This window comes from Periplaneta americana, chromosome 16 (genome assembly GCF_040183065.1).
Source record: "Periplaneta americana isolate PAMFEO1 chromosome 16, P.americana_PAMFEO1_priV1, whole genome shotgun sequence".
NCBI classification, from domain to species: domain Eukaryota; kingdom Metazoa; phylum Arthropoda; class Insecta; order Blattodea; family Blattidae; genus Periplaneta; species Periplaneta americana.
Genome location: NC_091132.1, coordinates 167003721 through 167017774, shown reverse-complemented (window position 1 = coordinate 167017774; position 14054 = coordinate 167003721). Strand labels below are relative to the sequence as shown.

Genomic DNA, 14054 nt, shown 5'->3' with positions numbered 1-14054 from the left:
AACTGTCACAAAAATTGTTTTCCATTATCTGTATCAGAGGCGCTTCTACACGAGTTACAACCATGAAGTTATGGTTGGAACAACGGTCTATGTCACTAGTCACTTCTAGCGTATCCAATTGTTTAAGGCCCATTCAGAATGAAAAGTAAACATAAACATAACGTAAGCATAAAACCTTGTGTCCATGTTATTTAATGAAAGCATTCACAATGAATTACATAAGCATAAACATAGTCTTAATCATAAGACGTTAACATGAAAGTTTGCAAACTCCAAACTTTCATGCTTATGTTTATGCGATTTGGAAACAGTACACAAGAGTAAAGCGTGTTTTCACTTTTTGTTTAACATCTCATGGGCTTTGCCTACAGGCAATATTTTGATCTGTTGGCCGTGATGGTAGCTAGGCGTGCAACATGGAATCATATGACGAAAAGTTGATTATTTTACATCTCCGTTTCTTTGATTTCAAGTATTGAAAGCCATATACTGATGCCATTGTAGTTATTAGAAACATAAATTGAATAGCTACATCGTCAGTCATTGTGCAATTCTCCATTTTTATGTAATAGATTCTGTAGTTTTGTTCATTCGGTATGTTTGTTTCCACACACGTGTTATGTTTACGTTATGTTTAATTTTCATTGTGAATGGGCCTTTATATTGTATCGGGAGTTATTGCATGGGAGTTTGTTCTCTTTACGAATACTGGGTGCTTGAACTCTGTGTATCAAGTTTTCCGTTCCTCTATTACATAAAATGGACGACTGTAAGACGTGATGATTTCTATGGTAGATATTGACTGGTAAATAAATCTGAAAAGGATCCAGACAAATTAATATTAATAAGTGGAAAGATGTATCAAGAAAATCGCCCAGAGATAGTGGTTTTGAGTACACAACAAGGAAGATTAAGTCACAACGTAGTTCGAAAGAATCTCCAAGTAAACGTAAATTCCTTTCTGTTGTTTTTTAAGTATTTTATTAGTTGTATTTTAATTTACACTTTACCTAGTGTTAGTTGATCTATGTTGTGTTTTGCCACTATAGTTTATCTTAGAATTTTATCACCGTATTTCCTTTCAGGAACACATTTGTGGAAATTCTTGTAAAGAAATGTGCTCATAGCTTGCTCTTGATGTCAGAAAGGAGCTGTTTAAAATGTATTACTCTCTTACAGTTAGCAATTAAAAACTGTGATTGTTATTGTCTTCATTGTTAATGAAATTAATACTTAACAGTTAAGCCATATGTTGGGATGGATGCTGCATATTCAGGACAACAATTTCTCAACTGTAATATTTAATTTTCTTTATTCATTTGTTGTTACAACTTTCATTAATTTAATTGTATCTACATCTCAATACTTCAGTTATTTTCTAATAATAATATTATTTGATCAATATTGTATCTTTATTCTTAATATGACATTGAGTATAACTTTAATAAATTACATGATAATTCATATTAATATATAGCATTTAAAAATAAATGTCAATTATTTTGTTCAGAATTTAATCTTTTTATTGATTTTATATTTCGTAATATTCTGATTGTATAGTGAGGGTCACATAAGAACAGTTCCTAAACAACAAATATTGCCGTCTTGTCAGTGTTGCCAACTGTTACCAGATATCACACCATCCTACGTACTAAATGACTTACTTACCGTACTTTATGTTGAAAGGTTATTCTAAATAATTCAATAATTTGTAACATATTTTCGTAGGCAAACTATACGAGAAAGGGATCAACATGTCAAGTATTTTGTCTGGCAATACGAAATTCATTGGTTTGACTAGACAATGGACTCACAATACATAATCTAAAAATGTATTTTGTTTGACCAAATTAAATTATTAGTACTACGAAAACTTACCTGACTATAGTCTTAAATTATGCCCACAACGCAACACATAAAATAACTATTATGTATTAGTATTAATACTGATATAATTAATTATTAGTATGTGCAAATTTCACTAGCTTCCAGTTACTGGATCAGAAATCTAGTACAATTTTAATTTCGTGGAACTCCAGTACTGACAAATATTGTCGATATTTGTCTTAAGTTCCCAACATACCAGTTACAAATTCACTACCATTTGTAGTATTTGTCAGTATCGAAATTCGAAACGAAGTTGGCAAAAGAAAATTCAACCTGCAAACTAGAAAATCACCACTATCCACTAGCATATGTAGTAATGGGGGGGGGGTGGAAATGGTTAGGTTTCACCCTTAGGGTATGAAGTAAGCTGACCCAGACTATATAAAACTGTTTATTGTCTTTATTCCTCAGTAGCATTTCTGTGGACTTTAAAATGTTACAAATTTCTATGATGTGTAATATGACTTTCAGTAACATACAGTCTTATACTTCGCTTAGTGTACAAAAAATATTGATCGACTAATGGTCTTTGTTGCCCATCTGATAGTAAATGTGTGAGCGGGATTGCGGTGTAACATTTTTGTTCCTCCTGCACAGTTAGCGGGTTGTAACATAGACCATTATTCGACCCAATGTTTCAGTTATTATCTGCTGCTGGAATGTGGTTCATTCGATATTTCTATATTCTTGTTCTTCTTCTTCCCTTCAAGCATTAGGCGAAATGTCCTGTTACGATCTCACAGTTGAATTTTCTATATTGTTGATCATACTTAATATTTTGATCTCTTCACATTGACAATTGTGTGGATAATTTTCATTACAGCATTGCGGATAATTTTGAAGAGAGTGTGTCACGAAAATGCGAAGACATTCTTCGTGAAGAAGACAAATCGACACAGAGTTCCCGCCACATACTTGGTGGTTCAATTGGTAATGACATAGTACATCATTCTATAAAGTGTAATAAATGTAATTGTGTTTTTCTAACACCGCAATCTTTGCAACGTCATTTCTGTACTCATACATTTAAAAAATCATTCAAATGCGATATCTGTGGGGAGTGTTTCTTGGAATTGGAGGATATAAAGAGACATGCATTACAACACACATTCGAAATGCCATTTCTTTGCGATGTGTGTGGAAAGCCTTTCAGACAGTTGGGAATTTTCAAGATACATGCACTCACACACAAAGTGGAAACACCAATTAAATGCGATGTGTGTGGAAAATGTTTCTCGAAATCGGGGTCCCTTGCAAAACATGAACAAATACACACAGGAGAGATGCCATTTCATTGCGATGTCTGTGGGAAGTTTTTCAAATACCCTGTGCAATTGAGGAACCATGAACTCTTACACAGAGGAGAAAACCGATTCAGATGCGATGTCTGTGGACAGAATTTTTCGGAATCGGGACGTTTCAAACAACACCCACGCATGCACAGAGGTGAAAGGCCATTCAGATGCGATGTATGTGGAAAGTGTTTCATGAAATCAGATCATTTGAAACCACATGCACGCATACACACCGGTGAAAGGCCATTCAAATGTGATGTCTGTGGAAAATGTTTCATGGAATCAGGTACTTTGACAGTATACTCACGCATACACACAGGTGAAACGCCATTCAAATGCGATGTCTGTGGAAAGTGTTTCACGCAATCAGGTAATTTGAAACTTCACGCACGCATACACAGGTGAAAGGCCATTCAAATGCGATGTCTGTGGAAAATTTTTCTCGACTTCCGGAAACCTCAAACGACATCATGGACTCTTACATGAAGGAGATAGTCATTGAAATGATGTTTGTGGAAACTTTCAGTCATCCTGGAGACTTCAAGCAACATATTCGTATACACGAAGGATAAATGTCATTCAGATGCGATGTCGTGGAAAGACTTTCTGGCATTCTGGCAACCTTAAACAACCTGCACGCATACACGAAGGAGAAATGCTCTTCAAATGCGATGTCTATGGAAATTTTTTCGTGCATTCCGAAAATTTCAAATGAAACACGCACACACTAAGGAGAAAGTAGTAGAAGTAATAATAATAATAATATATTACAAGTTTAATATGTCATATCACATCTTCCTGTGACCAATGTCTTGCGTTCTTTTTTTTTTTCTTCAATTTTCCCAATTCCGTTCTTGCAGTCCTTTCTCTGCCAACGCTTTATTTATGTCTTGCTGCAGGTGTTTTGCGGTCTACCTCTACCTCTCCTTCCCTTTGGAATCCAATCTAAAACTCTTCTTGGTAGCCTTCGCATCATCCATTCACTTTACATGGCCATACCATTGAAATCTAAAATTGGATTTTCATTATTCATCTGTTGTCTTATCATTTAATTTCTTATTTCTCGAAGTTTAGAATGTCTGGCCGAACGTCGTAAAAAAAATTAATTTCTAATGCTAATAATTTTGACCGCAAATTTTTATTTAGCTTCCATGTTTCCGCAGCATATGTTGTCAAACTTTGGACTATAGACAAATAAATATTTATTTTTGTTTGTTTAAAAATAGTCTTGTTCCATAATATTCCATTTCACATTGTTATTGCTGAACTGCCATCAGTACTTTCAGCATGCGATCCATCAGAAAGAAAAATTCACCAAGGAAACATGTCTTTAGTCAGAATTGGGGCATTTAAAAATACATTTCACGTCTTTACACAGCCCAGAGACTATGTGATGTATGTGGAAAGTGTTTCGTATTCAGTAAATCTTTACAAGCATTCACGCATACATAGAAGGTATTAGACATTTAAATTCGATACCTGTGGAATGTTTTTTTCAATCGAGAGATGTCGACGTGTGTGGTAAGTGCGTAAAGAGTGCCTCAGTTATTATTATTATTATTATTATTATTATTATTATTATTATTATTATTATTATTGTATGTGTTTATTCACACTGCAATGGGTATATACCCGGTGGCAGTGGTAACTAATTACACTCAATAATGACAATAATAAACTTATTAATTAAAAATACAATTAATAATAATACTAATAATTAATACTAACAATAATTAATAATAATAACAACAACAACAGGGAATATCCTAAATTAAATGAAACGATCACTTAAAATAACATTTGAAATAAATCTAATTTGTATCTTAAAACTAAGATCGACCTAAAACCCACGAGTATGATATGTTCATATCTGCACAAGTACCTTTCAACATTACACTCATTTCGCTGTCAACTCACTCACTGCACTGGAACTACGACACATTTCACTGATTCTATCCTGATTTCACTAACACTTCAAAAACATTTCACTGTTCAAATACTTTGCACTGCCACTATAAACTATAAAGCTTCATTGATAGGAACACGTTTCACTTACACAACACACTTCACTGACACAACATAATTCTTCACTGGTACAACACTTCAATAACAACATACCATTTACACCCTTTAACTACTGTGTATAATTACCGTCTATTAGTAAGGTCCTTAAGCCTATTTTTAAATACATTTTTGGTTGTTGGTAAAGTCTTTCGTAAGTCTGCAGGTAAAGCATTCCAGTCCCTGATAGTACGATTGAGAAAAGAAAACTTTCCATTGTCCGTCCTCTGCCTTCTTTCCCTCAATTTATATGAGTGGTCGTTCCTTGAAGAGTAATTTGGCGGCTGCAACCTATTTTTTATTTCCCTTCAGGAGGCTCACCTCTGTATGTTTTGAACAGTGCGCATAATCGCATATTATTATTATTATTATTATTATTATTATTATTATTATTATTATTATTATTATTTGTATCAATGTCTGAGGTAGTATTCAAATTTCTGATAATTGAGTCAACTCATTAACAACTGGTGTGTTCTGAAGTTTATGCATGTTAATTTCTGAAATTAACATTAGAATTAATAAAATGCATTGTATTTTAGAAGTGATGACTAACTTTGTTGTCGAAACTATTTATTGTGGTAAATTTTCCAACATACAAGAGTTTTTTCTATAAGTTTTGCCTTCTGGGCTGTAACACGTTTATTAATTGATGAAAGTGAAAGATGTTAGACTCAAAAGAAAGCTTGAAATATCCTCTTTTCTTGGAGGCCATCGTTTTTCGATAGGGTTCCCACAGACATTCCTGCACTTTGCCATTGGTGCACTTGTTTCTGTATGCCATTGGAGAAGAATGAGGTTACCTGTTCACAACACCAGCAGTGCACTGCATTGGTGACCTCGTAATCCAGGTATGCTCATTCTCTGACTCCCGATTACGTTCTGTAATCGCAACCTTCGAATGTAGAGCGTGCTGTTCCTCGTTCGAAGCTCGACAGATGACTGCGGAAGGCAGTTCAAGTACCTAGTAACGTACGAACAGTGCGGGACAATGACGCAGTCAAAACCTTCTGTAAGCAAACGATCATTCCGTACAGTGTGGGAGGAAGACTATTTTTATTGTGAAAACGTAAAAGTGTTTACTATGTTGTAAGGTATTGTCAGGAATACTACTGAGCGACATAAAACATTATAGGCTCTGCCATCCAGAACATGCCGAAGTGACAGGGAAGCTGTTTTCTGTAATATGTATTCATATATCAACATTATTATTATTATTATTATTATTATTATTATTATTATTATTATTATTATTACTAGTACAATTATTGTTATTGTGGTGATTTTATTCCAACAGAAATACATGTTATGATAAAATAAATTTTCAGGGGTGCAACGTCCACTACAGTTTCAAGAATTGAAAGCATTTCATGATACACCAAACAGTGAAGAGAGTCGAACAATTCAGAATCTACGTTTAGGAGCAAGTTATGTAGTATGTTGGGAATTAGCTAAGGCACTAAAAACCCTTGTGAACTTGTAAAGAAATCTATGGTGCCTGAACAAAATATAGTTAATTACATCTTACTACTGGAACAGCTCAAATGTGAATTCACAGAACATCGATTTAATGATTTTAGATGTATGGAAAGTGATATTAATCTTTTTGTTAATCCTTTCATAGTAAATTGAGTCCAATCCGTGAGAGTGCAGTTCCAGGACGAGTTAATTGATTTACAAAGTCACGTAGAATTCAGAACTAAATGCGGAGAATATGACTTGCCAAGCATAGAAACATTCAGAAATGAACAAAACGCAATATCCCAAGATGAGCGTATTCGCTGTCACTCGAAATACAGTAGCCTATGTGTGCAAACAATTATTTTCGAGAATGAAGGTTGCTAAATCCAAAAATCCAAACATAGATCCCGATTAACAGGTGAGAATCTTTTGTGCATTGCAGTAAATTCGTTGGAAATATATTTCCAATTACTTGCAGAAAAGAACAGGCCTACACATGTTGAATGTGGAATACGAAAATAACATTATCTATGATATAATAATATCATAACTGTATTAAATACAATAAATAAAGTAATAACTGAATATTTCCTTTTTCAAATTCAGTTTATTATCCGTATTTGTAAGACAGTGAGAACGATGCCATGGGCGGTGCTGCAATGTAGTTGCGGAGCCCAGTTCCTACACTGTGTGTGTTATGCAGTGCAGCATCATCCGTGTAATCGGCGCTTTTACAATTTTGAGCATACCTGTCGTAATCGAATGCCAAGCTTGTGCCTATCATATGTTCCTTGATCTTTGGAGTGAGCCAGAAGACACATGGCACCAGGTCCAGCTATAAGGTGGATGATGTGAAACATCCAGAAACTGCAGCTTTTCCAAAGCGGCAGTTATCTCCCGATTTGTGTGGGACTAAGCATTGTGTTGAATGATCACATTTTTCTGTTGACAACCCTATGCAGACTTAAGGCTGGTTCACAATAAACCGGGAACGGAAACGACAACGAGAACGATAACGGAAATAATGTTAAAATAAATGTATGTAAATGTGAGGATTCACAATTAACTATTCTGAACGCTCACATTTAAATACATTTATTTTAACATTATTTCCGTTCTCGTTCTCGTTGCCGTTTTCGTTCCCGGCTTATTGTGAACCAGCCTTTACACACAATATCTTCAGTTGATAATTGCGCTACATTCCAACTATCCAACCAAAACCGCATCATAATCATTGGCATTACGGCCTTTGTAGTTTAGCCTTAGCCCCAATCACTCCTGTCTAATGCTCGTGTTCTCCATCTTCTAATTCCAGCTTTTGTTAGGTCAGCCTGAACATCATCCAGCCATCTCAATTAATATATTATTTTAATGTACTGAAGTACATATGATATTTCCATGCAGATATTCTGCGTCATCATACGATGAAAGAGTAATGGAATGGAGAAAAACTCCCTCTGGCGCCGGGATTTGAACCTGGATTTTCAGCTCTACGTGCTGATGCTTTATCCACTAAAGTCCACACATGTGGACATGTCCGATTTTCCTTCTTCCTACTGGCAATGCGTCTAGTAGAGCTACGTGTCCCAGTCACTCTAACTTCCTGAGTTTTATATCAGCAACAATGTTAATATCTTTATATAATTCATATAACTGAGCATTTGCTCTGATTCGCCAAAACCCTTGCTCATAAGCAGGCCCAAAGATTTTTCGTAATACTTTCCTTTCCAAAGCATTTAAGATCTTTATTGCCCTTTCAAGTAGAGTCCAGGTTTCACTTCCATATACTACTATTGGTTTATAATAGTTTTATATACTCTTATTTTAGCTTTTCTTGAGATACACCTGGACTTCATAGTTTTATTCAATGCCCAAAGACCTTGGTTCCTAGCTGCAATCTTCTCTTTTATATCAGTCATAACATCATTATTGTTTTTCACCGTGGAACCCAGATACTTAAAACAGGGAACTCTGTCAAAATTAGTATCATTTAAATTAATCTTATTAGTGTTATCATTATTCATATTATACATGTATTTAGTTTTATCATTGTTAATTTTCAGACCGCCTTTGATTGCTTCAGCTTCTGTTTGTTTGAGTATTTCATCCATTGTACTTACATTGCGTGATAAGATAATATCGTCCGCATATGCCATTTATTGTGCCATTCTATTGATGATTGTACCTCCTGGTTATCTTTTGAACAATTCTATGTAATCCAACATTAAACAACATTGTTGATAAGGAATCACCTTATCTAATGCCATTACTTACTTACAAATGGCTTTTAAGGAACCTGAAGGTTCATTGCCGCCCTCACATAAGCCTGCCATCAGTCCCTGTCCTGTGCAAGATTAATCCAGTCTCTATCATCATATCCCACCTCCCTCAAATACATTTTAATATTATCCTCCCATCTACGTCTCGGCCTCCCTAAAGGTCTTTTTCCCTCTGGTCTCCCAACTAACACTCTATGCATTTCTGGATTCGCCCATATGTGCTACATGCCCTGCCCATCTCAAACGTCTGGATTTAATGTTCCTAATTATGTCAGGTGAAGAATACAATGCGTGCAGTTCTGCGTTGTGTAACTTTCTCCATTCTCCTGCAACTTCATCCCTCTTAGCCCCAAATAATTTCCTAAGCACCTTTTTCTCAAACACCCTTAACCTATGTTCCTCTCTCAGAGTCAGAGTCCAAGTTTCACAGCCATACTGGTAATATAAATGTTTTATAAATTCTAACTTTCAGATTTTTTTGACAGCAGACTGGATGATAAAAGCTTCTCAACCGAATAATAACACGCATTTCCCATATTTATTCTGCGTTTAATTTCCTCCCGAGTGTCATTTATATTTGTTACTTTTGCTCCAAGATATTTGAATTTTTCCACCCCTTCGAAGGATAAATCTCCAATTTTTATATTTCCATTTCGTACAATATTCTGGTCACGAGACATAATCATATCCTTTGTCTTTTTGGGATTTACTTCCAAACCAATCGCTTTACTTGCTTCAAGTAAAATTTCCGTGTTTTCCCTAATCGTTTGTGGATTTTTAATTTACTGCCATTAAAAGTTATAAAGCTTTCAGAGAGTTTATTTTGAGTTCAACATCACATCTCAGTCGCAAAAAAATAGTGTGCATGGCTTTGCCAGCTGAAGGCTGTCTTGGACATATTGGTACGAGGGGAGATGGGATGCCGCACTCCTTGGACATGCATTTTAATCTGTGGCACTCACCAATGCAATGTGTTGTTAGTGTCGTCAACAGGCATCCTCATTCTTTCTGACGGCATGTAGAAACTGGTGCACCAATGCCGCACTGCTGGTAAGGACTATATCGAAAAATTATGTACTTCTCAATCCTTTGCAGCATAGTGGTTATTCAGAAGAACCACTGTTTTCTTTCTTCCTAAATTGTATTTATTTATTTATTATTTTGCTAATAATTGTAACATAAAATATAATATATACAGAAAAACTTTAGCTCGCCCCTGAAAGAGTAGAACTCGTGCTCAGGGGCGGATTCCTGAATTGAAATTAATAATTATACAATACAATTTGACTTATGTCTACTATGCAATTATAGTATATAAATATAAATTTATAATTTTTCAATTTTTGTAAAATCCATACATAACTTTTTAAATTTAATACGAGAACTATTAGAATTGACAAGATTAGGATATTTAAATATAAATTTGTTATATATTCTTGGGCCTAAATTATTACTATAATTAAATACTGTAACAGTGTTGCATTTTGGTTCAAACAATCTTAAAGAATTCATACCTTTTGTTTCGTAACTACGAGAATACAATTCAAAGCTATTTCGATTTTTATGTTCGAATTTTATTAATACAATGTAATAAATTTGTCTTACGTTAAGTACATTAAAGACTAAAAAACAAATTTTGAGATGAAAAATCAATAGGTTTTTGAAGACATATTTTAATTATTTTCTTTTGTAATAAATAAAGTGGATTAAAATTGGATTTAAATGAGCTACCCCATCCTATAATTCCATACATAATTACCGATTGAAATAAAGTTAAATATATTGTGCGTAATAAACTTATTGACAAGTAATTCCTCAATAAAACAAAATAATATACTATTTTACGTAATTTATTACAAAGGTACAGATATTCTACCAAGGAACCACCTCTTGACTAGACTATACATAGAGGTGCTATCTGTGTTTCGGAATTGTGCGCAGAGTTAAAATGTTGAAAAAAATTGATTGAAGCTTTGGTATGATCCATGATATGAAAAACATAAAAAATTAATTTGTGCTTCAAAGAATTAAAAGAGGATATTTCAAACTTCATTATTGTCTAGCATACTGAACAACCCTCCTAGTTTCAATAATAGCATTGGACTTAAACTGTTGTTATTTAAGAAATATACAGATCATTAAATTACATTTTTACTTCTCCATTCAAAGTTATACATGAAAATTTTATACATATTTTGAACGTTTGTGGTGACGAATGTCCATAAGGTACATTAAGGGGACACGCTACTGAGTTTTCGTCAATTTTGGTCAATCTTAAAAGTTAATTTTTTTTTACTGATGAACTATATTGACTAGAAACAAACCCAGGCACCATTTCATTGAAGGTAGTCTTAGCATCATTTTAAAATTTTAAGAAGCAAATTATCTTTGTATGAGACCCAGATATTTGTTTACTAAAATTATAAACACTTTTTTATATTTTATTTTTTTTCCGAGTACACTTTTCAACAAAATTTTGAAAATAATTGTGCCATCTGTGTTTTGAAATTGTGCGCAGAGTTAAAGTGTTGGAAAAAAATTATTGAAGCTTTGGTATGATCCGTGATATGAAAAACATAAAAAATTAATTTGTGCTGCAAAGGGTTAAAAGAGGATATTTCAAATTTTATTATTGTGTAACATACTGAACAACCCTTCTAGTTTCAATAATAAAAGTGGAGTTAAACTGCTGTTTATTTAAGAAATATAGAGATAATTAAATTACATTTTTACTTCTCCACTGAAAGTTATACATGAAAATTTTATACATATTTTGAACGTTTGTGGTGACGAATGTCCAAATTTAATGTTCCATATTTTTGCATATTTAAGGCGTTCTTGCATATAAGTGAATATTGTGCATATATGGGAGCATATTTTCAAGATTTTATTGCATATACACCCAAATTTCCATATTTTATTCCTAAATACCCCAAACCTACCTGACTGCAACACCTCCCTCGGCATCTTTTCTCAATTGCATTTATTCTCTATTGTTGCGTTGGATGTCAAGTGCGTGATTTTGTCATATTTTGTGTAAGCACTATCGTTCGGGATGCTTCCTGCAAGTTATTGCAAGTAGTAGAATCTCGAACAGAACAAATTTTTAACGCACAACAGCCCACTGATGGTGGTGTCAATATTAAACTAGACACAGTGTTATAAAACAATCGAATATTGTGGCTACAGCATTGTACTCATAGTAAAAAAAGTTATTATGCTATAGTTTGTACAAGTTCCTCCTGTTCTGTTAAGTAACTAATTTGAACACCCAGTTACACTCGAGGAAATTGAATAGACTATATGAGTTGCTTGAATCTGGATCTCACAAACCCATAATTTGTATGTTAAAATTTTGTCCAACCACCTCATGTCATGTTGAACCATCATATTCATCATTCAAATATATCCTTGTAGCCTATATGACACATATTAAAATTTGTTGTGTTTCCCAAGCATGAAAATATAAAATGCACATACTTTTTTCTCTTTGCATACCAATTATTTATTTGTTTATTATGGTGTAGTTAAGGCCATCAGGTCTTATCTTCCACACAACCAGAAATACAAATACAATAATAGAAAAAAATCCCATTATAAACAAGTAAACGACACGAAAATACATACAGGTACAGTTACACAAACTTTAAATGAATGGTTAAGTATTATAATTACTGTATATCCTAACTAATGAACATAAACAAAGTTGCAATTATTTTAGTCTAGAGTGAACACAATTCAATACATCTAGCAATACTTAAAAACCACGTAGCAAGACAAATGTTTACAATTCAATTTTGAATTGTAATAGTATTCGGTAATCTCTGACGTCATTAGATAACGAATTCCAGACGGGAGATATTTCTACGGTATAGGAGGAAGAATATGAAGAAGTTCTGTGATGAGAGATCGAAAGAAATAAGCCTACTTGCTCCCGATTTCGAAGAGTTGTTTTTTAAGTAGGTTATTTTTATTTTTTTAGTAGGTTATTTTACGACGCTTTATCAACAGCTTAGGTTATTTAGCGTCTGAATGAGATGAAGGTGATAATGCCGGTGAAATGAGTCCGGGGTCCAGCACCGAAAGTTACCCAGCATTTGCTCATATTGGGTTGAGGGAAAACGCCAGAAAAAACCTCAACCAGGTAACTTGCCCCGACTGGGAATCGAACCCGGGCCACCTGGTTTCGCGGCCAGACGCGCTGACCGTTACTCCACAGGTGTGGACAGTAGGTTATTTTACGACACTTTATCAACATCTTAGGTTTTTTAGCGTCTGAATGAGATGAAGGTGATAATACTGGTCAAATGAGTCCGGGGTCCAGCACCGATACTTACCCAGCATTTGCTCATATTGGGTTGAGGGAAAACCCGGGAGAAACCTCGAGCAGGTAACTTGCCCCCCACCGGGAATTGAACTCGGGCCACCTGGTTTCGCGGCAGGCGCGCTAATCGTTACTCCACAGGTGTGAACCCAAAGAGTTTTAAGGAATTGAAAGTGCTATACCAGATAATTCAGAATAGAAGTATGTTTGATTCTAAACAGAAGAGGGAATGAATATTTTGTTCCACGCACTTGCTTTGTCCACCACAAATTCCTTCGTGACTCGGGTAAGGATCAAACCCGGTCGTCACGGTACAAGTAAGAAACGGTATGTACGTGGAAAGTATGTGTGGTTGCAAAGTGAAATCACTTGTTTAGGCCTATAGAGGACTCGACCTTAAGAAAAAAAGCATTGGTTTTATGGGCCTAACCTAATACATTGTAAACGCTATGTGATAGGTAGACGTTTGTATGGGAACTGGACATTTGATGGAATAGCGCCATATTCTCGATGTTTTTTCCTTAACGTGAAATTCTGTATATACATGTGACAACCCATTGTAGCAAAAAGAAAAAAAAAGAATGATATCTAGCCCTACTGTTACAGTTTTTGGAAAAATTCCGTCCCTTTTTCATACACTAGGTAAGATCTAAATTGTATCTTTTGCTGTCGATTCCACCTTCCCTCCCCGGGGAAAAGTCTGAATTCAACATTGCCATTTAATTAAGCGAGCGCTGCAAAGCAGGG

General features: G+C 34.6%; 1 protein-coding gene across 4 annotated transcripts in view; it reads left to right on the top strand.

Moving 5' to 3' along the window:
* The window catches only part of LOC138691812 (zinc finger protein 234-like), an 82989-nt gene extending 75417 nt beyond the window's left edge, over nucleotides 1-7572 (top strand). For 3 of the 4 annotated variants that reach the window (XM_069814266.1, XM_069814267.1, XM_069814268.1), the window contains 2 exons: nucleotides 2711-2817; nucleotides 6572-7572. In XM_069814266.1, the coding sequence (XP_069670367.1) occupies nucleotides 2711-2817; nucleotides 6572-6726 (262 nt within the window). In that variant the 3' untranslated portion in view covers nucleotides 6727-7572. The remainder of the gene's footprint in view (nucleotides 1-2710; nucleotides 2818-6571) is intronic. The other variant, XM_069814269.1, reaches the window with a different exon arrangement.
* Nucleotides 7573-14054: the final 6482 nt, after the last annotated feature.